At 50.8% G+C, this 24,069-nt stretch overlaps 1 protein-coding gene across 1 annotated transcript in view; it reads right to left on the reverse strand.

Annotated features, from left to right (window-relative positions):
* Positions 1-5,819: 5,819 nt before the first annotated feature.
* Atp2c2 (ATPase secretory pathway Ca2+ transporting 2) overlaps positions 5,820-24,069 on the reverse strand; it is a 57,316-nt gene continuing 39,066 nt past the window's right edge. The window contains exons 12-27 of the mRNA XM_057753708.1: positions 20,986-21,110; positions 20,753-20,850; positions 18,974-19,075; positions 17,856-17,945; positions 14,503-14,604; positions 13,927-14,083; positions 13,045-13,215; positions 12,222-12,319; positions 12,085-12,135; positions 10,971-11,137; positions 9,637-9,705; positions 9,432-9,548; positions 8,208-8,355; positions 7,821-7,919; positions 7,419-7,560; positions 5,820-6,068 (exon numbers count right to left, since the gene is read on the reverse strand). Coding sequence (XP_057609691.1) covers positions 5,950-6,068; positions 7,419-7,560; positions 7,821-7,919; positions 8,208-8,355; positions 9,432-9,548; positions 9,637-9,705; positions 10,971-11,137; positions 12,085-12,135; positions 12,222-12,319; positions 13,045-13,215; positions 13,927-14,083; positions 14,503-14,604; positions 17,856-17,945; positions 18,974-19,075; positions 20,753-20,850; positions 20,986-21,110 — 1,855 coding nt within the window. The 3' untranslated portion in view covers positions 5,820-5,949. The remainder of the gene's footprint in view (positions 6,069-7,418; positions 7,561-7,820; positions 7,920-8,207; positions 8,356-9,431; positions 9,549-9,636; positions 9,706-10,970; positions 11,138-12,084; positions 12,136-12,221; positions 12,320-13,044; positions 13,216-13,926; positions 14,084-14,502; positions 14,605-17,855; positions 17,946-18,973; positions 19,076-20,752; positions 20,851-20,985; positions 21,111-24,069) is intronic.

A 24,069-nucleotide genomic window follows, 5' to 3' on the forward strand; every position in this document is an offset into this window, starting at 1 on the left:
TTAAAAGCCATAGTAAATTCAGCATTTTTCCAGTTCTGCACTTTTTGCCCAGGAATCTCCTGGAATACTCCATGTAACCATCTTGAGCACAGCAGAAGGTCTGAGGCATGTACCTTCCAAACAAAAGTGCTATTTCTGTGTGTGTGGGGGAGGTGTGTGGTGCACACAAGGCCTGGGCCATTTTGGTTTTCTTGGTAAGAAGCCAGTTGCCAATGGTATGTGGGATAGAGAGAAAATACTGGAGTCTTCAGGCAACCCCATTGTAACCTCATAGAATTAGGTCACTGTGTTATAGAGTTTTTTTTTTAAAGATTTATTTATTTATTATGTATACAACATTCTGCCTCCATGTATGCCCACATTCCAGAAGAGGGCACCATATCTCATTACAGATGGTTGTGAGCCACCATGTGAGTGCTGGGAATTGAACTCAGGAACTCTGGAAGAGCAGCCAGTGCTCTTAACCTCTGAGCCATCTCTCCAGCCCTGGAGTGTTTTTTTTAAATAAAACCATAGTCCTGTCTCTCGTTGGTCGCAGACTGTGGTGCCCATGGCTGACACTCCGGCCCTTATGCTTTCTGATCTCTGTGCTGACAAGAGCTCAAACCACGGATGGGATCCTGCTTCTGAAAACAGCACCGTAAAGACAGGAGGGCCTGACAGTCCTCTTGGGGTACAGGTGACAGGCTCTGCTTCTCCACACACGCCTGTAACAAACCTCTCAGGGCACAAATGTGCGTGGGGTGTCAGCCAGGCCCCAAGGAACTTCTCATTGCATCCGAGTGAGGAGTGCGATCTTTGGTGAAACTGGAGCAAGCATTCAACTGTGCGCACCGGAGACCTCCTGGGAGCCTGATCCAAGCCCAGAAAGTGCTAGAAGGAAGAGGTAAGAAACATGGGCCAGCTGCAAGCATGGCTGTTGTTAGAATGTATGCTTGAGTGAGGTGCTGGAAGGATGGAGATGGGAAATGACAGCTCTGAATGGGATGCCCCATTCTCCCTTGGGTTCCTCTGGAGGCCACCCTCTGCACACTGGACACAGCTGTGTTTAGACATGGTATGTTTTTCAGTGTGGGTGGGGTCACTCAGGGTTTCCCCATCTCCTTTTCCTGCTGTTTTGTCAGCTGTGCAGAGGCTCCACACTGTTTATCAGGCCAGCATCTTTACTGGAGGCTTATTGTTGCCATAGCAACCATCATGCATCTGGCATTGTGTCTCGAGGATGACCTGAGTGACTAGTTGGTTTAAAAGATGCCTTTGCTTCCTTTCATTCCTTTTGGTAATGCTGTGGCATACAATCCAGGACTTGGAGCATTCTAGGCAAGTGTGTGCTGCTGTGCTGTGTCTCCAGTACTTGTTTGGATGCAGGGTCTCCTGTGTAGTCTAGGCTAGCCTTGGAGTCACAATCCCCCTACTTGTGCCCCACCATGCCTGGCTGAGTTATGACAGAACTCTGGACTTCATTTTACCCCTGTAACATACTGTGTGCCTACTCACCAGTGAGTCACGGTAGATAGCTTCATTCGCTTCTTCTTTCTTTCTCTCTCTCTCTTTCTTTCTTTTTGTTTTTTTTAAATGTTTATTCATTTATTATGCATATAATATTCTGTCTGTGTGTATGTCTGCAGGCCAGAAGAGGGCACCAGACCTCATTACAGATGGTTGTGAGCCACCATGTGGTTGCCGGGAATTGAACTCAGGACCTTTGGAAGAGCAGGCAATGCTCTTAACCACTGAGCCATCTCTCCAGCCCCTTTTTGGTTTCTTGAGACATGGTTTCTCTGTGTAACAGCCCTAGCTGTCCTAGAACTAGCTCTTACAGACCAGGCTGGCCTCAAACTCACAGAGATCTACCTGCCTCTGCCTCCTGAGTGCTGGGATTAAAGGCGTGCGCCACCACTGCCCAGCCTCTAATTAGTCTTCTTAAATTTTTTTTTATTGGTTTAAAATCAATTATTTGAGTATGGAGGTCAGAGGACAATTTGAGGAGTTGGTCCTTGCCTCCCACCATGACAATGAGGGTCTTTTATGTCTGCTGCCTTGCTGTCCACTCCAGGCCAGCTGGCCATGAGATCCTGGGAGGTTGTCCTGTCCCTGCTGCACATCTTGCTTAGGATGGTTGGGGTCACAGCTGTGCACTCCTGTTAGGTGGGCTCCAGGGGTTGAACCCCGGGTTATCGGGCTTTCTCGGCTCCACTTTTCCCCTGAGCCATCTCCTGAGCTCCGACGCCCCTTTGTTTTATGCCTTTCTTCTACTTAAGCTACTTGCTAAACTTTTTATTTCTATATTATATGTAAATAGGCATTTTGTCTGCATGTATGTCTGCACACCAGAAGAGGGCATCAGATATCACAGGCTATAGTGATAGACGGTTGTGAGCTGCTACGTAGGTGCCGGGACTTGACCTCAGGCCCTCTGGAAGACCAGCTAGTGCTCTTAACCACTGAACCATCTTGCCAGCCCCTTGAGCTATTTTCTAATGAGCTGACATTCTGTGTGAATTCAGGCATCTTCCTCATGTTTTAATATTGGAGTTTTAGGGGTGGGCGGTGGTGGCGCATGCCTTTAATCTTAGCACTCGGGAGGCAGAAGCAGGTGGATCTCAGTGAGTTCGAGACTAGCCTGGTTTACAGAGTGAGTTTCAGGACAGCCAAAGATACACAGAGAAACCCTGTCTCAAAAATAAATAAAAAATACATAATACATACATACAGAATGAACGGATGAATTAAAAGATGAGTTTTGCAGGAGAAGGTCCAGCAAGAGTTCTTTCCCCTCTTGTATTTTGGAATGGTCTCATGCAAAGGCTAAAAGACCTGCTCCCAGCCCCTACCCTGGGTCCCTCAGAGAAATGCTTCTTAAGAATGGGGATTGGAAGATTTCTATAATAACTTCACACAGTGTCTGAGGGTAATTTTCTTTATTTTTTTCTTTAGTTCTGATTCTCTTGTCCTAGATGTCTACAATTTCTTAGCTCTAGCATTCTTTACTCTTCTGCATATTTATTCTTACTCCCTACATTCCACATTTTCTTCCAGTCTTTACTCTTCTGCTGTTAACACATTCCCAAGTATGTATGTGTATATGCATTCGTTAGCAACTCATTATTAATTAAAAAAAAACTACAAGGATACAGGCATGCTTATCACCTAGTTTGCAGCCAACCACAGCTGTAACTGTGAGGTGGGACCAGCCATCTCTTAAAGGGACAGCAACAAAGGTTACAAAAGGAAGAGACTAAACCAATGAGAGATCAAAGGAAGAGGCAAAGACTATGTGTACTATTTTACATTTATGCGTGATTAATAATACCTGGACACGGTTAGTCAGCAGCCTTTCTTATCACTTGAATCTCAGGTCACAAAACCAGTCTACTGAATCTAAAATCTTTTTTTTTTATTTATTTTTTATTTTTTATGGTTTATTTAATGTGCATTGGTGTGAAGGTGTCAGATCCCCTGCAACTGGATCTTCAGACAGTTGTGAGCTGCCACGTGGGTGCTGGGAAATGAACCCAGGTCCTTTGGAAGAGCAGTCAGTGCTCTTAACCACTGAGCCATCTCTCCAGCCCCTGAATCTAAAATCTTGCATCAAAAACTGGTACAGAGTGTTAATTGTTATTTTGAATCAGAACAGGGATAGTGAAGGAAGTTTAGGGCAGTATAGGTACTACTGATCTCTTGAAGGACTGTGATATAACAAGGCCAGACCTCTGCAATACTGCTCTATTTCGCTGTAATTCCTCTTAGATCCTACAAGGCTAGACACCTGCAACTTCATAAGTAAAAGGTTCTGCTTGTGACCTGTCCAGAAGGACACATGTCTGGCCAACTTGCTCTGTCAGTAAGGCTGATGATAGAGAACAGGCTTCTAAGTCTCTCACCATGATGTGTAGAGAAAAGTCATCTTCCTGACCATCCACAAGTATGTGTGCCCATAAGATTGAGATGTAATCATGAGATTACCTGTACACATTACATGAAAATGCATGGCCCTGGGCAGATGTCATGGCTGTTTCAGCGAATGTGAGCAAGAGTTCTGTGGGCTTTGCCCCGGCAGGATTCTCCTCCACTGGTGGACCATTTCTCTGGTGGGCTGACATCTGAACACTAGTTGTCACCTGCTGTAACTCTCGCCGTCCCTGACAGTCTCATGTTTGCCCGCTTTTCTCTTCAGTGGTGACCACTTCTAAAAAGTCAGATGGCTGGGGCTGAGCTCAGAGGTAGATTCAAGAGTCTGCTGTGTTCATTAAGCACTGGCGGAGAAAATATTCACTCAACTCTGTAAAAGACAAATGCTCACCTCACAGATGCTCAGCGCCTGCCCCTGACTGAAGACTCAACTATAGCCAGAGGCTGGCATGAAATGAATGAATACAGAAGCTGACATGAGGATACCGTGTGGCGTGTACAGGTACGGGCACACATGCCTCTTTGTATGTGTGAGATACACCTGTGTGCACATGCACGTATATGTACAGGTGTGATGTATGCCTGTGTGCAGGTGCTCATGTGTGTGTGATATACCTGTGTGCAGGCGCACATGCATATGTGACTTAGGTCTGTGTCAAGTACGTGTGTGTGATGTATGAAGGTGCACACGTGCCTGGGCTATGTCTGTGTGCAGTGCACATTGTGTGACATGAGTCTATGTGCTGGTGCACTTGTGCATGTGTGATATGTCTGTTAGCATACTTGAGCGCACATGTGTATGAGATTTGTCCATGATGCTTGCTGAATCCCTTTGTATCATGACCCTCTGCTATGAGTGTCTCAGAATCACCTGTCCAGCTTCTTGAGACAGAAGAGGCTTCACCTCTTGAGAGGGGAGTGTGGTGGGACCGGAGAGCCCACGCTGCCAGAGGGCCATGCTGCATGGCAGGTCCCAGCTCCCTCTGGCAGCCTCCATAATCCTTTTTGTTCATCTGTAGGCTGTCTTGAGTGTGCAGGCATTGCTCCTCCAATGGCTTTATTGTACATTTGCCTTGATTCCTTCATGCTTTTCAGTGTGGGACTGAGCCCAGGACCTCATCCATGCCAGGCAGACACTCTAGTGCCAAGCCCTAGCCCTTTTTCCTCAGAGGCAGAGGGATCACGAGTTCCACTGAGTTGCCCAAGCTGGCCTTCAGCTGTAATCCTCTTGCCTCAGCCTCCTGGGTAGCTGGCATGTCAGACGTGTGCCCAGCTCTGTGACTCCAGCACCTCCACCATGCCCTCCTCTCCCTCATGGAGCTCTGGTCTTTCTCCCTGAAGCAGGATTCCAGCATGTACTTTGAGGTATCTGTTTTTGTTTTGTTTTTCCGGGGGAGGGAACTTCACGTGTGTCAGTGTTTATGAGGAGTCCCTGTTAGGAGTGGATGTGGAGTTCTGAAAAAATGTTAGGGTTTTATTTTGGCGTCCATGGGATGAGAGCTTTGTAAACACTAGGCAACCGTGAACTTCATCACGGCGAACATAGGGAGTTTTGGCTTTTTAATGACTAGTGCCCTATCCCACTCAGTGGCATTGCCTTGGCTTTGTTTTTAATCAGATTTTACATAAATCATACTTATGGAGTTTTTTTGAATACTGGGGCTCAAACCCCAAATCATGAGGCATAGCTCTTTACAGAGCTGCCCCTAAGCCCTCATCTTAGAAGAAGCAAGGGCTCGAAGGGGATGGCTGTGGGCAGAGTGGCCATATTTCTGGTCGCCGTGAAGCTCTTGTGCCATCACGTGAAGTTGCATTGCTCAAGCGCAGAGACAGGTTAAATAAAAAACACGGTGGTTTAATAAATAGTGCCCAGTCTTAGTAAGCTCCGTCCTGTCTTGTGCATCCCAGCAGGTCAGGAGGACATGTGGAGCCAGGGTCCTGGTGCTGTGTGGTCCTAAAATCTGCCTCTTGGAGTGGACAGGGCTGAAGGGTGGGGACAGACGCAGGTCACCAGCCGCTGTTGACACAGTGGTTCCTCTACACGGCCTCTGGGGGCGTCTGGGTAGCCCTGGCTCCAGAGCAGAACTTCTCACACAGCTTCAGCAGCTCTGACAGAACGAAGACAGACGAGGCCAGGCCCGCTAACAGCAGCAGGTCTGTGGGGAGAGAGGCTCAGATGGCAGCGGCCGCCTGCCACGTCCTGCCATGTTCTCTGCCCTTGACTTGTGGGGGCTGAGAGGGAGGGGCTGGCCACTTGACAAGGCCAGGGTCCTTCTGTGACACTGGGTGCCCAAATAAGTCACCTTGGCTTTGGCAAGCTGACACTCTTCCCTACCATGGAAAAGGCTGCTTAGAAACTTGCTTGGGGGAGGTGGTTTCCTTGTCTTCCTGAGATAGGGTCTCAGGTAGTTCAGGTTAGCCTCAAACTTACTACACAGCTAAGGGCGATTTTGTGCTCCTGGTCCTTCTGGCTGGCTGTATCTCTCCAGTGCCACTGTTGGGATTGCAGGCATGCCCAGGTTATTTGGTGCTGGGGATGGACCCAGGGCTTTGTGTGTGCCAAGCTAACACTCTACCGAGGGAGCTACAGCCCCAGCCCAAGAGTCTGCTTTGTATGCGGGTCTGCAGGAACATGCAGACAGAGGTCGGGGGTTGACACTGGGTGTCATTTTCTGCTCCCCACCTTTTTTGAGACAGCTCTCTCTCTGAGCCTGGAGCCCCCGAAATTCTCCTCTCTGCCTCCCCAGCAATACTGGGGCATGCATTCTGAGGATCAGACTGGAGCGTCGCGCTGTCTGTCTTTTTCTTTATTTGTTCCCCTGGGGCATTCGCGGGGACCCTGCAGGGACGCCGATTTTAGATCACACAGAGGGGTGCCTGGCTTTATCCAGGTCTCAAGTGCCCCTTCTGCATATCTTCATACCCAGGTGACCATTTTGGGTCTGTAGTGAGCTGTGCTGGAGCAATGGCCTGCTCTGTCCTGGATCTGGGAGCTGACCCTCTGTCCTCCATCCCTGGGTGGAGGTGACAGTAAGGAAGGGTAGGGGACCTGCAACTGCTGTGCTTGGGCTAGTTCCTCTGCAGGGCCTGTCCCTGCGGGAACAGGGACTATTTGCTTCCCGTTCCCACTTCTTTTTGGCTGTGGGAGCATCCTGGGCTCCAGAGCAGGGCTTGCACACGGTGGCCTTTGGGCATCTCAGATGTCCCTTTCAGCAAGAACTGCCTGATGGCCAGCTCAGATGTGTGTGTCCTGAGGTTCAGGATGCTGCCACCCAGTCTTAGCCCCAGGCCCCACTTTCAGCAGAGGGGCCTCTTTCTGGGCTTCATTTGTGTTCCCTGTAGAGTCTACACGTCACCTTCCTTCCTTATGTGACATAGAGCAGATGCTGCAGACCAAACTGTCTTTCCAGAATGGCCTTAAAAGCTCCCACTCTGTGCCCCTCCCCCCGCCCCGCAGCTCCACCCCAGTGGGCGGGGTAACCACTTGTTCCTGTCTCATCACTCACCGAGAGCTCTCAGGTTTTCTGTCTGGAAGACCTTCTGCAGGGGTGGGGCATAGATCACAGCCAGCTGCCCGAGAAGGGACCCAAGGACCGAGAACAGGAACATGCGGTTCCGGAAAAAGCCAATCTCAAATATCAGCTTGGTCTGTGGGGAGGAGAGGCATGAGCGGGTTTATCACCTGTGCCCTGGGACACCGTGCATTCTGTGTCCCCCCCCCCAAGTTGGCACCTAGACAGAAGGGCAAGTGCTGAGGGGACATGAAATCTGATCCCAGCACCCCCTCCCCAAAACTTTGCCAAGAGTATGAGAGGCAGTGTACCAGTGTCCCCGTCCACAGGCCCCCCCCATATTGTGGGTCTACGGGGGTGGGGCGTGGGACTTGGGGCGGGGTCAGCCCTGCTCACCTGAGAGCGGCAACTTAGGGCATTGAAGAGGTCAAAAAACACGAAGCAGGTGAAGGCCATGGTGGTGGTGCGCGGGGTGGTGGTCCCATTCTCTGGGATCTGGAATCACACATGGGTGTGCTCAGGGCAGAGAGGGAAAGCTCCTTAGAGCTGAGGGGTACAGTCATGTGCCAGGGTACAGGGGTGGTCTGTGGATGCTGCCTGAGGTTTGCTCGTCAGCCCAGTCCCAAAGTTGGAACTGAAGCTGATTCTGTGCCGTGTGTCTGCGCTGTCCCCAGGGGACTCTCCCCCCCCCACCCCCCCGTGTGTGTGTCCCTTGGAGAGAGCACCCAGCCCTGCACAGGGCTCCCAGCAGATCCCGAGCGGGCCAATGCTTGCCTTGCTCACCTCTCTCCAGAAAATAAAGAGGGTCCCTCCTATGATGACAGCAGCTGACATGAGGACCTTCAGGATCAAGGCTCTGTTCAGGATGCTGTCCCCCATGCTCCTCGGAGGCCTCCGCAGGGCATCTCTGTCCACAGGCTCCACCCCCAGGCTGTGCAGGACAAGGCAAGGGATGATTTAAAATAGAGGTCACTGGAAGCTGGGTTAGGGGGCACACACCTGCAATCCCAGCTTTCCGGAGGTTGAGGCAGGAGACTGAGTTCAAGGCCAGCCGGGGTTATATAATTCACCCCTAAGCCTGAATGAAAGAGGGAGAGCCTGCCTCAAAAAAAAAAAGGGACACCTGAGACCTGAGCCTCAGCCTTGCCGATTGTCGCCTGTGAACGGGGCTGTTCTTGTCCCTCAAGCGACTATCCTACTGTTAGCCATAGCTCTCTAACCATCTGTCTCCAAGGATCTAGAAGTCAGAGCGCCTAGCAAGAGCCAACACCGGGCTTTGGCCTTCTAACCCCATGCAGTTCCCTCTACCATGAGGGGTCCTAAGTGGGGCCTGGAGAATCAGGACCCAGCTCTGCCCTCCAGGGTCTACTGTGTCAGATGCTCATTTATCACTCAGGAACAACAGGAGGCCCAGTTGTACATGGAGACCTGGGAGCTACCTCACCTGTTCTCTCTCACCCACAGGGAGGCTTGTGGAAGCGGTAGCCCTCGCTAGGCTCTGAGGAAACAGACTGGGCTTTCTTCTCTGCGTACCACAGCCGATGATTACAGTGATGCTAACAGGAACACTAGCCACGTTTGGAATGATACCTCCCTGTGCAAGCGGCCAAGGCTGCTGGGCACACAGGTCTCCTGTGCCAATGATGTGTTCATGAGCGTCTATGACATGCAAGCACCATCCTAAGGGTCAAGGGGCATCAAGTCCATAATAACCAACCACAGTGAGGATGGATCTAATCAATCAAAACAAGGATACTTTCCCCTTTAGGGAAAAGCATGGGCAGATGCCCAAGGACAAGGCCGCCATTGTTTGAGTGATCAGGGAGGTCTTCTTGGAGGTGGTGACCTGACTATAGAATGGGACGGAGCCATGGGCTCCAGGAGTTCACTGTAACTCAGGGAGTACAAAACTCCATCTCTGCATTCCAGTCTGCCCCTCAGGAAGCTGCTCACAAGCAGCCTGGAGATTCCCAGAGGAAGCTCACGTGGTCCTGCCTTCAGCCTCACCTCTGTGCTGGCGGTCCATCCATGATGATGTTCACCCACAGGATCTGCATGGCGTTGAGGGGGCTGGGCAGGTTGCACACGGTGGACAGAGTGATGAGGCTCAGGGCTGCAATGCTCCTGCAGGGCAAAGGCAACAGGCAGCCCCTCAGTGCGCGCACCGGATGCAGCACCCGCTTACTACAGGGGACCGGATGCCTCTGCTTACGTGCTCAGCTGGAAGCGGACGAAGTTCTTGATGTTGTAGAAGATGCCTTTGCCTTCCTCCACCGCACTCCTGAAAGAGAGGCAAGAGTGTAGGTGGCCGGGAAAGTCCTGGTGGGGTGGGGGACTTAGCCACATGGTGTGGCCAGCCTACGGGCAACAGTGCCGGGAACCCTTGCTGGCACACCTGGGACACACTGATAGGGGGTGGTGGCAGCCTCTTTTGTACAAATCCTGTGTGTGACCCCTTTCAGCTGGAGCCCGGGGCCCTGCCTGTGCTCAGAATACTGAGTGTACAATCTACCTGTGGTTCAGCACAGCAGAGTGGAAGAAACCCAAGCTCCACTCGCTGGGGGCAGAACAAGAAAGGGTGTGAGAGGCAGAGACATCACCATCCCTCTGTCCTGTGTGTGTACCTGTGTAGTTTATGTGTCAGAACATGTGTGTGGAGGCCGTAAGGACACGCTGGATGTCCAGCTGCCTCTCTGACTTCCTCCTTTGAGTCAGTATTTCAGAGTCTGGAGCAACGCTGGCGACCAGCAAGCCCCCGGGATCCTCCTGTCTCTGCCCCTCTCAGTGCCAGGGTTACAGGCGTGCTCCTAGGGCTGTGTCCGTGGACAGACACACATGTACACACTGAATCATTCATGCAAGAGTCTTTAGTGGCAGAGAAAAGTTGCTACGCCAGTGCCTCTGCTATTAAAAACACACTTCCAAATGTTCTTCTGTACGCTAAGTACTGTGATTTACTTAAGATTAGTCTTAAGTATAACTTAAGATTAAATCCCGAGAAAGGCAATTTTAATCCTCCTGTCTGGGCCTCCGACTGGGACTTTCATTTGTGCACACACGTGGGGACCAGAGGACAGCCTGATGTCATCCGCAGGAAGGCTGTCCTCCTCCTCTGGACATCGGGTGAGGTTGGCTAGCTAGCAAGCCCTGGGTCTGCCTGTCTCCTCCACACCTGTAGGATCAACAGCCCGTATCACCCTGCCTGCATTTTCACGTGAACTCAGGGTGTCAAACTTGACTCCCCACGCTTGCAGGCCAAGCACTTTGCCGACAGATCCATCCCTCCAGCCCCCAAACATAATTTTTAACAGCTGTCTCTTGTGACTAGCTGGTCAAGTGACTGTAGGCTTTCTTAATATCCCACAGTGGTAAATGACAGGATGGCCCCAGGACCTAGTTTTGAGAAGGTCCATACATTTGGAGTGGGCTTATCATTACAGTGATAAGCTTGGGATTCAGCTCTCTCCAGGGAGTTCCTTGAACCTCAAGAAAGCCCCGCTATATCCACTACAGTACATCCTGGGGATGCTGATGATAGCAACTCACATAATGGTTGAGAAGTCGTCGTCCACCAGAATCATGTTGGCGGCCTCTTTGCTGACGTCCGTCCCCGTCTGGCCCATGGCGATCCCGATGTCCGCGGACTTGAGGGCAACGGAATCATTCACACCGTCCCCAGTCATGGCCACAATCGCCCCTGACTCCTGCAGTGCCTTTGGGAAGAGCAGGTGATGGAGGATGCAGCCCGAGGACTCTCAGACTTTCATGATGCCCTGCCTGGTGTACCACGGGGGCCCCATCCCCTGGACTCTGGGGTCAACTGGCCTAGAGCCACAGTAGCTCTGCCGCAGTGGCCCTGAATCTACAAAGCAAGTGGCAGCCACCATCCTGGCCTCACAGGCTGCTGTGGCACCCTGACTAGGATAGCAGATGTGAGTTGTAAAAGTTGCATATTTCTGGGCTGGCAAGATGTCCCAACAGGTAAAGGAGCTTGCCACCAATCCTGATGACCTGACTCATATAGTCACATGGTTAATAGAGAATTGGTCCCCACAAGGTATCACCTGACCTCCATACATGCACTGTGGCCTGTGTGCACCCATATTCATATATACAAAATTTGTTCTTTTTTTTTTTTTTTTTGAACAGTCTTTTTGTGTAGCTCAGGCTTATCCTGGAACTCATGGTCCTAGCTCAGGCTATCCTGGAACTCATGATCCCCCTGCCTCAGCCTCATGAGTACTGGAATGACAGTTGTGAGCCACCATATGCAGTTGGCATTTATTCTTCATCACTAAAAACTAAACACCCCAGAACCCCCTCAAATAGCCCCCAAAGAACAAAACACGGCTACGAAAGAGCTCAGCAAACTGCCAGGTACAGATGTGGGGAAAGCTCTGGAACTTACGGGTTTCTGGTTGTCAAAAAGGAGCCATGGAAATATTTTCTCTTTACGTTATCTAATTCCTAGGGCTGTTCCCAGTGTCTGTGGACAGTGGTCCCCAACTTCCCCACAACCCCATAAGAGGACCCACTTCTGTTTCTACTGTGAAGTGCCTAGCAGTCTGTCCCCTTGGACCATCCCGGTCACTTGGCCAGCTGAGAGCCTGCCACCCTGAATGGCCCCACCCTGAATAGCCCCTGTCATTTGCCCCGTTACCTTTATGATTTTAACCTTGTGCTTCGGGCTGGTCCTGAAGAATATAGACACCTGCACAGGGAGTCAAAGAGTCATCTGGGACATAGGAGCTGGAGGACCACTCCATCCTGTCCCGTCTACCCCCCAGAAGAACCCACCTGCCTCACTCGAGCAGCCAGTGCGTCCTGCTCCATGCCCTCTACCTCCTCCCCAGACATGGCTCTCGGCTTCTCGTTGCATAGGCCGATGTTTCTTCCTTTGGGGGAGGAGTTAGGGCTGAGGAACACCCCAAGACCCCACCTGTGGTCCTGTCCCACCCATCGTGCCACAAACCCATCTCTAGTCAGTGTCTAGTAACCATGGTGAACCTGTATTTGCCCATGATAACAAAGCTACGCAAAAATCGGCTTCCCTGCTGGGCGGTGGTGACACATACCTTTAATCCCAGCACTCGGGAGGCAGAGGCAGGCGGATCTCTGGGAGTTCGAGGCCAGCCTGGTCTACAAAAGCTAGTTCCGGGACAGGAACCAAAAGCTACAGAGAAACCCTGTCTCGAAAAACAAAAAAACAAAAACAAAAAAAATCGGCTTCCCTGAGGCCACAATGCTGGGGAGTATCCCTGGCACCTCTGGGACTCTGGCTGTGATCTCCCAGCATTGGGCTGACTTGGGCAAAGCCAACAAGACAACTCTTGATGGGAATGGTTAGAGGAGTCAGAGGAGGCCTGGTGGCCCGCCACTGATGAGCGCCTCCATGCCTTGTCAAAGATACCCAGCCAATAGAGGAAGCCAGACTGGACCTACAGGGTGTGGGATGCCACCTGTGCAATGAGATTCCACTTGAAAAGCTCCGAAACACACAGTAGGCCCTCAGTTTACATGCGGACTTTCCCTCATTTTGGACACGAGCTGAAGCGGGGAGCCCAGGTTGCCACAGCTCAGAGCCCTTTCAGTTGGGCATGAGGCCCCTCACCCCAGTTACCTATGGCCCAGGCTGTCTCTAGGGCGTCTCCAGTCACCATCTTCACTGACACACCAGACTCAGAGAGGACCTGGACCGCTTCCTTCACCCCAGCCCTCGGTGGGTCAATGATGCCTACAAGGCCCAGGAACGTCAGTCTCCCCAGCTCGGGCCCAGACGCCAGGGCCAGCACTGTAAGAGGCACAAGGACAGGTTTCTGGGGACTGGTGACCACCTTTGGTCCTAGCAAGCCACTGGATAGAGAGGGAGGGGTATGGGACACAGGCTGATGGTCCAGCGGAAACCCCCGGAAGATGGCAGACAGGCATCTGGGACAGCCTCGCCTGCCACGGGCTCAGTGCACGCTGTCTCCAGAGTCAGGAGGTTGAGGTCATGGATAGGATAAGCCCGGCTCTTCTCCCAGCCCTGCCTCCACGGAATACAAGTATTCCAGAGTATTCTGAGATGTTTTCTCCAACAAGTGACGGGGTGACAAATGGCACAAGAGTTTTAACATCAGCCTGATGGGGAAGACCCTGACTCTGCCCAAAACGAAGCATCTCCCTTCATCTGAGAGTTCTGGGTGTTCACGGCAGAAGGCGTGGGATGAAATCGTGCCTGAAATCAGTGCTCACAGCACAAACTTCACATGCCCTGGAGAATCTGGCAAGCAGCACTTCCTCCATACACAAGCCACCGCTAGATTAGTGGGTGTCATGGGTGGCTGGGGGGGACTAGACACTTCAACTGTGAAGTTTCACGTTGGGAGTTGCTTGTTGGTACACCCCTGCCTGCTTTTTGGCCGGTGGCAGATTCACCCAGGACCCTGCTCCCATGGATCCCAGCGTCACTACAGGCCAACGCAAGGCCCCAGTGGACAAGGGAGGAGGCCATGGTACCAACCCCGCAGACCAAGCGAGCCCATCTTCTTCTCTTCCTGCAGCCAGCAGGACTTCTGTTGGGGCGTCAGAGGCAGGGGGATGCCCCCATTGTTGTACATGCTGCAGTGACGGATCACTTCCTCAAAGGCTCCCTTCATGAAGAAAATGTCTTCCCGATCCTTGGAAAAGAAAAGGAAAAAAAACCCACTGCCATTGGGTGCTTCCTGCTGCATAGACAACTGCCTCACACATGAGCCCATACCAGAATCTCCGCAACACACAGTCCACGCCTGGACTTTCCAATGCAGGTTAATAGGAGCCTGAGACTTCACATTGCTAATCCCCAGGGACACAGGTGTAGCTGGGTCAGGGCCCCCACTATGAGCACCAGGGGTCGAAATGCCAGGTTCATGGCTGTCACCTCACTGGAAGCTCTCAGAAGGTGCTGGGCATGCCATCCTCTCCCCCCAGGTGTTGTGCCTTACTTTGGTAAGGGAGGGAGGTGTTCTCCGCCATCCCAGCTCTCAATGCTGAGGCAGGAGCCTTCCAGGCCAGCCTGGCTCCACAGTAAGACTGTCTTAACAACAGCCAAGCTCACCTCATTCTTCGGGCTGCACCTCACGGCCATCCACTTCTGCTCTGAGCTGAAGGGAATCTCCTTTCTCCGTGTGTAGGAATCTTTGGCGTCACCTAAGTTCATCTAGGGTATAAGAGGGGATGTTTTCAGGGAGTCACCCCAAGCCAGGCTGTATGCCCCTGGTTCCCAGCCTTCCTAACGCTGCAACCCTTCCATATGGTTCCTCCTGTTGTGGTGACCCCCAACCATAAACTTCTTTTTGTTGCTAATTCATAACTGTGATTTTACTACTGTTATAAATTGGAAATTGGAAATGTGTGTTTTTTGATGGTCTCAGGTAATTCCTGTGAAAAGGTCATTTGTGCCCCCACCCCCAAAGGGTTGTGACCCACAGGTTGAGAACCACTGCAGTAAGCTAAACTCTGTATAAACTAGCATCCAAACTACAGAACCCCAAGCAGTAGCTACAGGAAGGCTGTCTGTTTTCAAATGTTTTGACCCAGAACCAAGTCTTTGCCTCATTGCCTTTGGAAACTTCTGAGGAACGAGGACATTTGGGGAGGTGCGGCCTGGGGCCCGCAGGACCAGCACCTGTGTGGTCTTTGATGACTTCGGGGCCTATTGTTCACTAAACTAAAACTCGGGGCAAACTCAGTTTTCCAAAATCAAACCAATATTAGCCAGGCATTTCATGCATTAGAGACAGCATTTGGGAGAAAAGAATCCCAGAACTCTGGTCAAAGTGGGACTCCATGGACCCTGCTCCCCCATTGAGACAGGGTCTGGCTTTGTAACCCTGCCTGGCCTGGGATTTGCTATGTAGATCAGGCTGGTCTTGTACTTACAGAGATCTGCCTAGCTCTGCTTCCGCAGTGCTGGGATTAAAGGCATGTGCCACTATGTCTGGAAAGAGTCCCCCCCATTCCTCTCAAAGCACAGATATGCCAGCAGCCCCCGCAGTGGCCAACGGTGACTGTGCTGTGGAAGGCTGTCCTCTGAGAAGGGCAGCCATCAGCATCCATCTGAGAAGCTGTGACTCATCGCAGGAGACCCTCAGAAGGAGGAGTAGAGAGGGCATCAGACCCTCACCTCCTCAACCCTTCCTTGGTGGCAGCAGTGGACATGCTAGAGTATGCAGAAGGCAGAAGTTCCCCTGCAGGGGGCACACTAGATCAGGGCTGGGCTCTGTAGGGATGTGGTTGTTTGGGGTCACCATACTATTTTGAGCAAACCCAATAAAGTCATCCACCCATCAAGCTGGGCTTGGGTGGAATTGATGCTTTTGGGGGTGCCCTATCTGGGTGAATAGATAGTTGTTTGTGTCACCCCAGGAGAAGTTGACAAAACATGGAGATGTAATGGCCAGCAGGGTGTGGTGGCACGTGCCTGTGATCATAGCTACTCAGAGGCTGAGACAGAATTGTGAGTTCAAGGCTGATCTGGGCCACACGACAATGGCATTTCTCAAAGTAAAAAGGGCTGGAGTTTGGCTCAGGCAGCCACGGTGCCCTGGATTCCATTCTCCTGAAAGCTAATAAAATTGTGAGAGTGGTGTGAAAGAGGGGTAGGCAGATCACAAAGATGATGTCTAGGGCTGGGGAGATGGCTCAGCAGGTAAGAGGGCTTGCTGTGCAAACATGAGGACCCGAGTTCAAATCCCCAGAACTGTGTGGACTAGTCAAGATTCTCTAAAGGAACAGAACTGATAGAATCAAGATAATTACATGGAAAAAAGAAAGGAAAGAAAACACAAATATCTGTTTAATATGTGTGTATATATGCATGAACACATTCTTAAAAAATGTGGCAGAACATTCAATTATAATCCTTGTTTTATATATTTATTTATTATAGTCCTATTATTTATATTATTTAATTATATTTAGATTATTAAATATATTAAATTATAATCAATAATTATAAATGTTATAGTTATTTATAATTATATATTATTTACTATAATTACAGTTATTATATATTACTGATTTATTATAATCTGTAATTGGTCACATGGCCTTAACTGGTATTTGTTTTTTTTTTTTTAAAAGATTTATTTATTATGTATAGAGTATTCTGCCTACATATATCCTATAGGCCAGTAGAGGGCACCAGATCTCATTACAGATGGTTGTGAGCCACTATGTGATTGCTAGGAATTGAACTTGGGACCTCTGGGAGAGCAGTCAGTGTTCTTAACCTCTGAGCCATCTCTCCACCCCCTTAACTGGCATTTGTAACTATTTTCCTCTACTATCCATTCTGTATTTCCTTTACCCTCAGCAAGCACCTCAATAGGTCTTTCCCTGGAGGAGTTACCCACACCTTTATTCCTGATGGGGCTGTACCCTCTGTCATCCTGCCTGAATTACGTTGTAGTTTCCCATTGACCTTAATCACAAGACACGGTAGCACCAAGAGATGCCCTATAGGATCCCCTGCATGCCAGATGTAATCGTTCTCACCTCCATTGTGAAGAAGCAATCCAATTTCCTCTTGGTAATCAGGATCCTATTACCTCTGCTGTTCCTTTCTTAGCCTGTCTGCTTCAGGGCACCAGAAACCCAAAGTGGCCCTGGGGAAAGTCTGAGCTTCCAGTTCTAAGGAATGTTTGCTGTGTCTCCTGGCAGGAAGATTCCTCCCTTTGGAACAAAAACTTCCAGGCCAGCATGTGGTTATGTGTGCCTGTTGGAGGACAGGGTGGGTAATAGGAAGAAGGTTGGGGCCTACTGGCTGCCGGCCTGGCTTAGGTTCAGCGAGAGACCCTGTCTCAAGGGAACAAGTAGAGACACACAGAGAAGGACACAGATGTCCTCTTCTGACCCTGTTGAGGACTGCAGACCATCAGACTCTGAATTTTCTTTTTTCTTTTTTTTTTGGTTTTTCGAGACAGGGTTTCTCTGTGGTTTTGGAGCCTGTCCTGGAACTAGCTCTTGTAGACCAGGCTGGTCTCGAACTCACAGAGATCCGCCTGCCTCTGCCTCCCAAGTGCTGGGATTAAAGGCGTGCGCCACCACCGCCCGGCTAAACTCTGAATTTTCTATGACCCTTTGCCTGCCGGAGTAAACAGCTGCTTTTCCTGTGCCTGCAGCTGCTCTGAGCACGAGACCCTGATGGCAGGGGAGTGGTTTCTGGTGGCTTGCAGCAGAAGGATCTTGAGAGCTAGGGCATGGCCATTGGTCAGGGAAGGCACTAAGCTGCCATCAAGATAATGCCAACAATGAAGTTGGCATTCTTGGCGTTCTTGTTTCAAGGATGACCAGTGTCTGTGTGTGTGTGTGTTTCAATCTCCAGGCCCTTGCCTGAGTATGCTACAGGCGTAGTGCCGTAGTACAGGTGCTATAGGACCATAGTGTGGACACGACATGACCCCTTACCTTCATGGCCAGCACCATCAAGGCCCCTTCTGTGGGCTGTCCCATCACAGTGTTCTTCCTGATGACAGCGTTGTTGGCGATGCAGCCTGCCTGAAGGGGGGTTGGAATATCTGCAGTCAGTACAAGGAACCAGCCCCTGGGCCTTGGGCTCACCCATGCTATGAAAGGTTGGGCACTGCAGGTGTGGCCTTAGAGCTGGGCCAGATAACAAGTTTCCTTCTAATAAATGTGTGTCTTAGAAACACACAAATGTGTCACCCCCTCCCCCCACCCTATCTTCAGGCATTGAACCAGGCCTCTCACATGCTAGGCAAGCCCTCTACCACTGAACTGCATACCCCAGGCTTGTTTTTCATTTTGCGATAGAGCTTGCTAAGTTGCCCAGGCTGGCCTTGAACTTGTACCCCTGCCTTGGTCTCCTGAGTAGCCGGGATGCCAGGCCTGTCCCACTAGGCTGGGAAATGGCTTAGAGGAGTGTTGGTTCCAGAAGCGGTCAGGGGAGCACGAGGTGCAGGTGGACCAGGGTCTGTGGTGGGGTAGTGGGGTGGTAGTGACAGCAAGTGGATTTCCACTCAGGTGACACTGTGTTCTGGGGCTGGAGAGTGGCACTGGCTGCATGGGAGGATAAGCAGGCATCAGTTAAGCCACAGGCTTTAGGCAAGTGTTCTGCAGTACACAGCTAGTTTGGAGAAACATCTAGAAGCCTGACAGAGCGTGGGCGACTGCCGCTTCCCCGCCACCCTGGAGCTGATCTCAGCCATCCAGGGGCTTCTCTGAGTTTGTTTCTGAGGGGGCTGAGGGGAGGGAAGGCAGTAGAGCGGGGGGGGGGGGCTGGAGGAGGGGACTGTTTGGGAGGAGGCCCTGACTTCCGGGAGGCTGCTCACCATGCAGGAAGGGCAGATGGCTTACGAGGAGGACAAACCACACCTGACAATGCCAACAGTGACAGTGGGAAGATCCGCACCCACCAACCAGGCTCTGCCTTTCCTTTGCCCTCCTCCTTCCCATCCTGCCGGGGTGATGTCCGCAGCTGTGACAGCCCTAACTGCTGAAGCTGGTCAGTTACCTTCATCCCAGGCAGGCTGCACACCGTCCTACCATGGCGACCCAACACTCACCTCCACCAGCTTTCCCACTGAAACGTTGCTGAATCCCTGGACCACTTCCTTGGATGGGAGGAGACACACGGCCCCTTCACCACTGTACCCGACTCCACTGACCTGGAAGGATATGGCAGACTGAGGGTGTTATGGAGAGCTGACCCCTAAACCCTGGGTGGTCCTGTCCCCTCTCCTACAGTCCCACCCCGTTAGCATATACGTCAGGATGACCCCGCAGACTGTCTGCCGCCCAGGACTTCTCCCTGACAGTAGAGGCTGTGTGCATTACGACCAGATGCAACCAGCACTCCTGGTGGAGGCCTTGCTGCACAAGCTGAGGAGCAAACGGAGACAGCTTGGGAGAAGCCACACCTAAGCCAAGAGGAAATATCTGGTCTCTGCAGCTCATAAACCTGTCAATCAAGATAATGCAGCCCGGGGCTGAAAAGCAACCAGCCATGGAATGTTTATAAACCGGCATAACAATGTGCCAAGAAAATGGCATTGAGGGGCCAGGGAGCTGGCTCTGTGGTTAAAAGGAGTGCTTACTTTAAGGTCTTGTAAGGGACCCAAGTTCAGTTCCCAGCACCACCACTAGATGGCTCCAAACCGCTTGTAGTACCAGCTTCAGGGGCTCCAACGCCCTCTTCTGGCCTCCATGGCAACTGTACCTATGTGCCTATGGTACCAGCACACAGGCATATAGCCATGAACATAAACAAATATCCCCCAAAAATCTTTAAAAAGTAAAGAAACGTTATTGAGGGCTGGAGAGATGGCTCAGCAGTTAAGAGCATTGCCTGCTCTTCCCAAGGTCCTGAGTTCAATTCCCAGCAATCACATGGTGGCTCACAACCATCTGTAATGAGGTCTGATGCCCTCTTCTGGCCTATAGGCATACATGCAGACAGAATATTGTATACATAATAAATAAATAAATTAAAAAAAAAACGTTATTGACAAGAAAAGGCCATCACCTGTGGGCTCCTGTTTCCTCACCCTTTGCTCTGGAAAGGTCTGTGGAAAAACACCCAGACTCAAAATTGCTGGTTAAGGGAGCGTGCCATTGTGCCATGTGAGAGACAGAGAGGCACAGACAGTGACTCAGGGTCAGTTTGTCATGGGTGACAGGGACTTTTGTAGCTTTTAAATTTTTTAACGAGCTGGACATGGTGACTCACGCCTGGAAATCCCAGCATATGGGAAGCTAAGACAAGAAGACTGACTACCATCTCCAGGACAGCCTAGACTACATAATCAGTTCCAGTCCAGCCCAGGCTACAGAGTGAGGCTGTTTCAAAAACCCAAATGCAGCAGGGCCTAGTGGCCCAAGCCTGTAATCCTAGCTTAGTGGAGAGGCCGAGGCAGGCATCTCTCAAGTTCAAAGTCAACCTGGATACAGAGTAAGACCTTGTCTCCAGATGAGAGTGAAGAGTGAGCTGGGAAGAGTGAGCTCAGTGGTAGAGGGTTTACCCAGCATGCCAGGCAATCCCCAGAACCACAAAAGCAGGGTGGACTGTTAATGAGGGGCTGGGAGTGTGGTTCAGTAGTACAGTGCCTGACTAGCGTGGAGGAGACCCTTGGTTACATCCTGCAAAACTATAAAAAATAAATATGATAATTAAGAATCAAAGAGGACATCTCAACTTAAAGGTCACAATCCTTTCTCAGGCAGACCTCCAACGTGTTTATTTCTTCCTTGCTGTTCTAAGAGAATCTGCGTGATCTCCCTGGGTAGGAGAAGGGCTATCAGGGTATACCTTGGTCTCCTGCCCTGTGAGATAGCACGAGGCTCACCTCAGCATGGAACCCATCGGAAGTGACCAGCTGGGTCGCTGTCATCTCGTTGGCTGTCAGAGTGCCTGTCTTGTCAGAGCAGATGACATTACAGCAGCCTGGCACCATGGGAAGAGGTTTATAGAGATGAGTTATCACCACCAAGCCCGGGGCTCATGCAACACTCTTGAGTGAGCAATCCCAACCCCACTCCTCCACCCGACTCAGATTGCATTGGAGTGTGGAAGCCTCACCGAGAGTCTCCACGATGGGCAGCTTCTTCACAATGACCCGCTTCTTGGCCATCCGCAGCACCCCCAGGACCAGCGTCACCATGACAACGATGGGCAGCCCCTCTGGGATGGCTGCCACAGCCAAGCTGAGTAGAAAAGTCGAACCAGAGTTAGTACACCCAAGGGTGATGTGTATCTCAACTGGCATTGGTGACGACGCTTTCTTCTTAGTGAATCTTGTCTTTGCCCCGGTGGACAGTCTACTCAATTTCTAATTCCACGATGCACTTGCCCCCATCACTCTTTCTGTCCCACCACTTCCCTGGTAAGCTACCTCCCCAGCCTGGACTTCTCCAGTCCCTCAGGCAGTCAGTCACATCTTAGTGCGAACTGGTGTCGGATAAGTCCCTTTACATGACAAACATTCTCATTTATTAGGGACAGAGTTTCCGGGGAAGCACTTGGCAATTTCAGAGAGTCAGGGAACTAAAAGAAGGGGAAACTGTGGTCAAGGTGTAATATAGGAGAGAAAAGAAAGAAAGAAAGAAAGAAAGAAAGAAAGAAAGAAAGAAAGAAAGAAAGAAAGAAAGAAAGGAAGACAGAAAGAAAGAAAGAAAAAGAAAGAAAGGAAGGAAGACAGGCAGAAAGAAAGAAAGAAAGAAAGAAAGAAAGAAAGAAAGAAAGAAAGAAAGAAAAGGAAGCGGCAGGTTTTGGCATGCAGACTCATCTCCAGGTCCTTGAATTTTAGCACCTTCTAATGGTTTACCTTTTAGTCCTGTGGGTACCAAAGAAGCCAAAGCAGTGCGACCCCTTCCCCCCCACCTTTGTGATAGAGTACGTCTGATATCTGCTCATTCACCACCCCCTCCAGTGCTGCGATCTTGGGAGAGACCGGCCACACCCACCATCCCAGCCCCCTCGTTTGGCCCTGGAGTGAAGGTGGGGGATGTGAGACCTGTAAACACAGTAAATTCTCAAGTATTTTCACTTAGAGGGAACCACCCACAGTAATTTCTAGAAAGGGACTACTTGGGGTGTGGACGTGTCAGGGCAAGCTCTGCTACCGGAGAAGCCACACAGGCGATAAGAGAGGGGACAGTCCAAGCCATGCTGAGCAGGTGATCGCCAGGTCGGGTCTGCCCAAAGCAAGCTGTCATCCAGAGGGTGGGGCAAGAGTATTGCTAGACCAGCTATCCTTTCCAAGAAACTGGAGGCCAGCTACCACCGTTTTAATAGAGTGACTTTGTCTTTTACAAGACAGGGTCTCATGTAGCTCAGGCTGACCTTGAACTCACTTCCTCCACCTCACAAGTGTTGGGATGAGAGGTGTGCACAGCCACACTGGCTTCTGTGGCGCTGGAGTGGAACCCAGGGCTGCCTGCATGCTAGGCAAGTGCTTGACCATGAGCCACGGGTCCAGCCTCATGAGGACCGAATTTTAAAGCGCTGGTAACAAAAAAAAAATTAAATATAACAGAGTTCAGATTAAAAGCCCTTTCTGGCTACATTGATGCAGGGGTAGCCTTTTGCCTTCTGTGCTCCCTCAGCCTGAGGGAGCACAGAGGGGCAGACATGAACTCATCACAAGGACCTGACTCTTGCGGGTGCCGAGGGAACGCTCAGCTCAGGCTAGTGAAAAGTCAGAAAACTTGGCGGGGGCTCACAGGGCGCTCATCACCCAGGGGACCTCGCTGCGTTAAATGGTGAAGGCTGTCACTATTTGGTGTCCCACTGAGAAAGGAAAAGAGAGGATGGCGAAGTGGTTTAGGTGATAAAGGACACCAGCCACCAAAATCTGATGGCCTGAGTTCCATCCCGGGGAACCACGCGATGGAAGGAGAGAATTGGGTCCTGCGGTTTGTCCCCTGACCTCCACATGTGCACCCCCACCCCAAACAAATAAATGTTTAAAAAAAAAAAAAAAAAACAGTGCTGTGTGTGTTGTAGCACAGGGTTTCCAATCACACCCAAGTAAGCTGCTCCTGGATAAGCATGGTGGCTCCCACCTGCAATCCCGGCACTCAGGAGGTCGTCAGGGGATCTCCATTAGTAGCGAGCCTGAGGCCAGCCTGAATGACACTGACAGATCCTGGTCTTTAAAAACACAAAGCAGAAAAGGGGAGAGGGAGAGGGAGAGAGAGGGAGAGGAGAGAGAGAGAGAGAGAGAGAGAGAGAGAGAGAGAGAGAGAGAGAGAGAGAGAGAGAGAGAGAGGATATAAATAGTGACCTTTCACCTGGAGACAATGGGCCATTCAGACAAGTTATATAAAACAAGATTACTGAATTTGGTCAAGGAGGTTGGAGTGAGGGGTGGGGGCGTTTCCATGGTGACAGTGAAAACCAGCTTCCTTGGTTTTATGACCCGGGCTAGCCAGACCAGCTAAGCAAACATTTACATTAGATTATGAGGGGGACACCCCCATATGTCAAGGGATGGGCGCTAGGTGCACACCTGGATATGTTCATAGCAATAAAAATTTAATCCACAAACTAATAAAGATTAGGAGTGGTCCGGAAGAGCAAGTTCCTTGAGTCATCTTAAATGACACTCCGGCCACCAGGGCCTAAGGTGAAGTTTTTAGAAGGACAACACTCCGCTTTTATTTATTTTGGAAAGTTTTCTCGTTGGCGTGTCTGCCATTTCTGCCTTCCGATTTGGTGGTTTAGGGTGACTAATCCATCTCAAAAGCCTGAAAGTTTTGCCTATCCAATGTCCCAGGCGAAGGAACAGGTTCTTGCCCAGGTGCGCCATGAGCCATGTAGAGGAGGATCAATGGGGACACCGGGGTTTTGTTCTTTACCCTTCAGGCATGATGCCTTTTTAGGCTCCTGCAACTTCTGATGACTTATAAGATGAGAAAAAATACAGAATAGTAATTATTTGTGTTTAGGGTGTGGAGGGGATGAGGCCCAGTGCCCTGTGCACACCAGGCAAGTCCTATACCCCCACGCTCTGTACGGCCAGGCTGCACCCTTCTGTGGAGGGTGGCGGTCCAGCATCTTGCCCCCCCCCCCCCCCCCCGAGAGCTCTGCTGTCTTCAGCAGCTCCTCAAGGATCCTCCTCCTCTGCCTCTCTCCATGGCTTCAACATCAGGGCACTGTTGG

The sequence above is a fragment of the Chionomys nivalis genome, chromosome 21, assembly GCF_950005125.1.
Source record: "Chionomys nivalis chromosome 21, mChiNiv1.1, whole genome shotgun sequence".
NCBI classification, from domain to species: Eukaryota; Metazoa; Chordata; class Mammalia; order Rodentia; family Cricetidae; genus Chionomys; species Chionomys nivalis.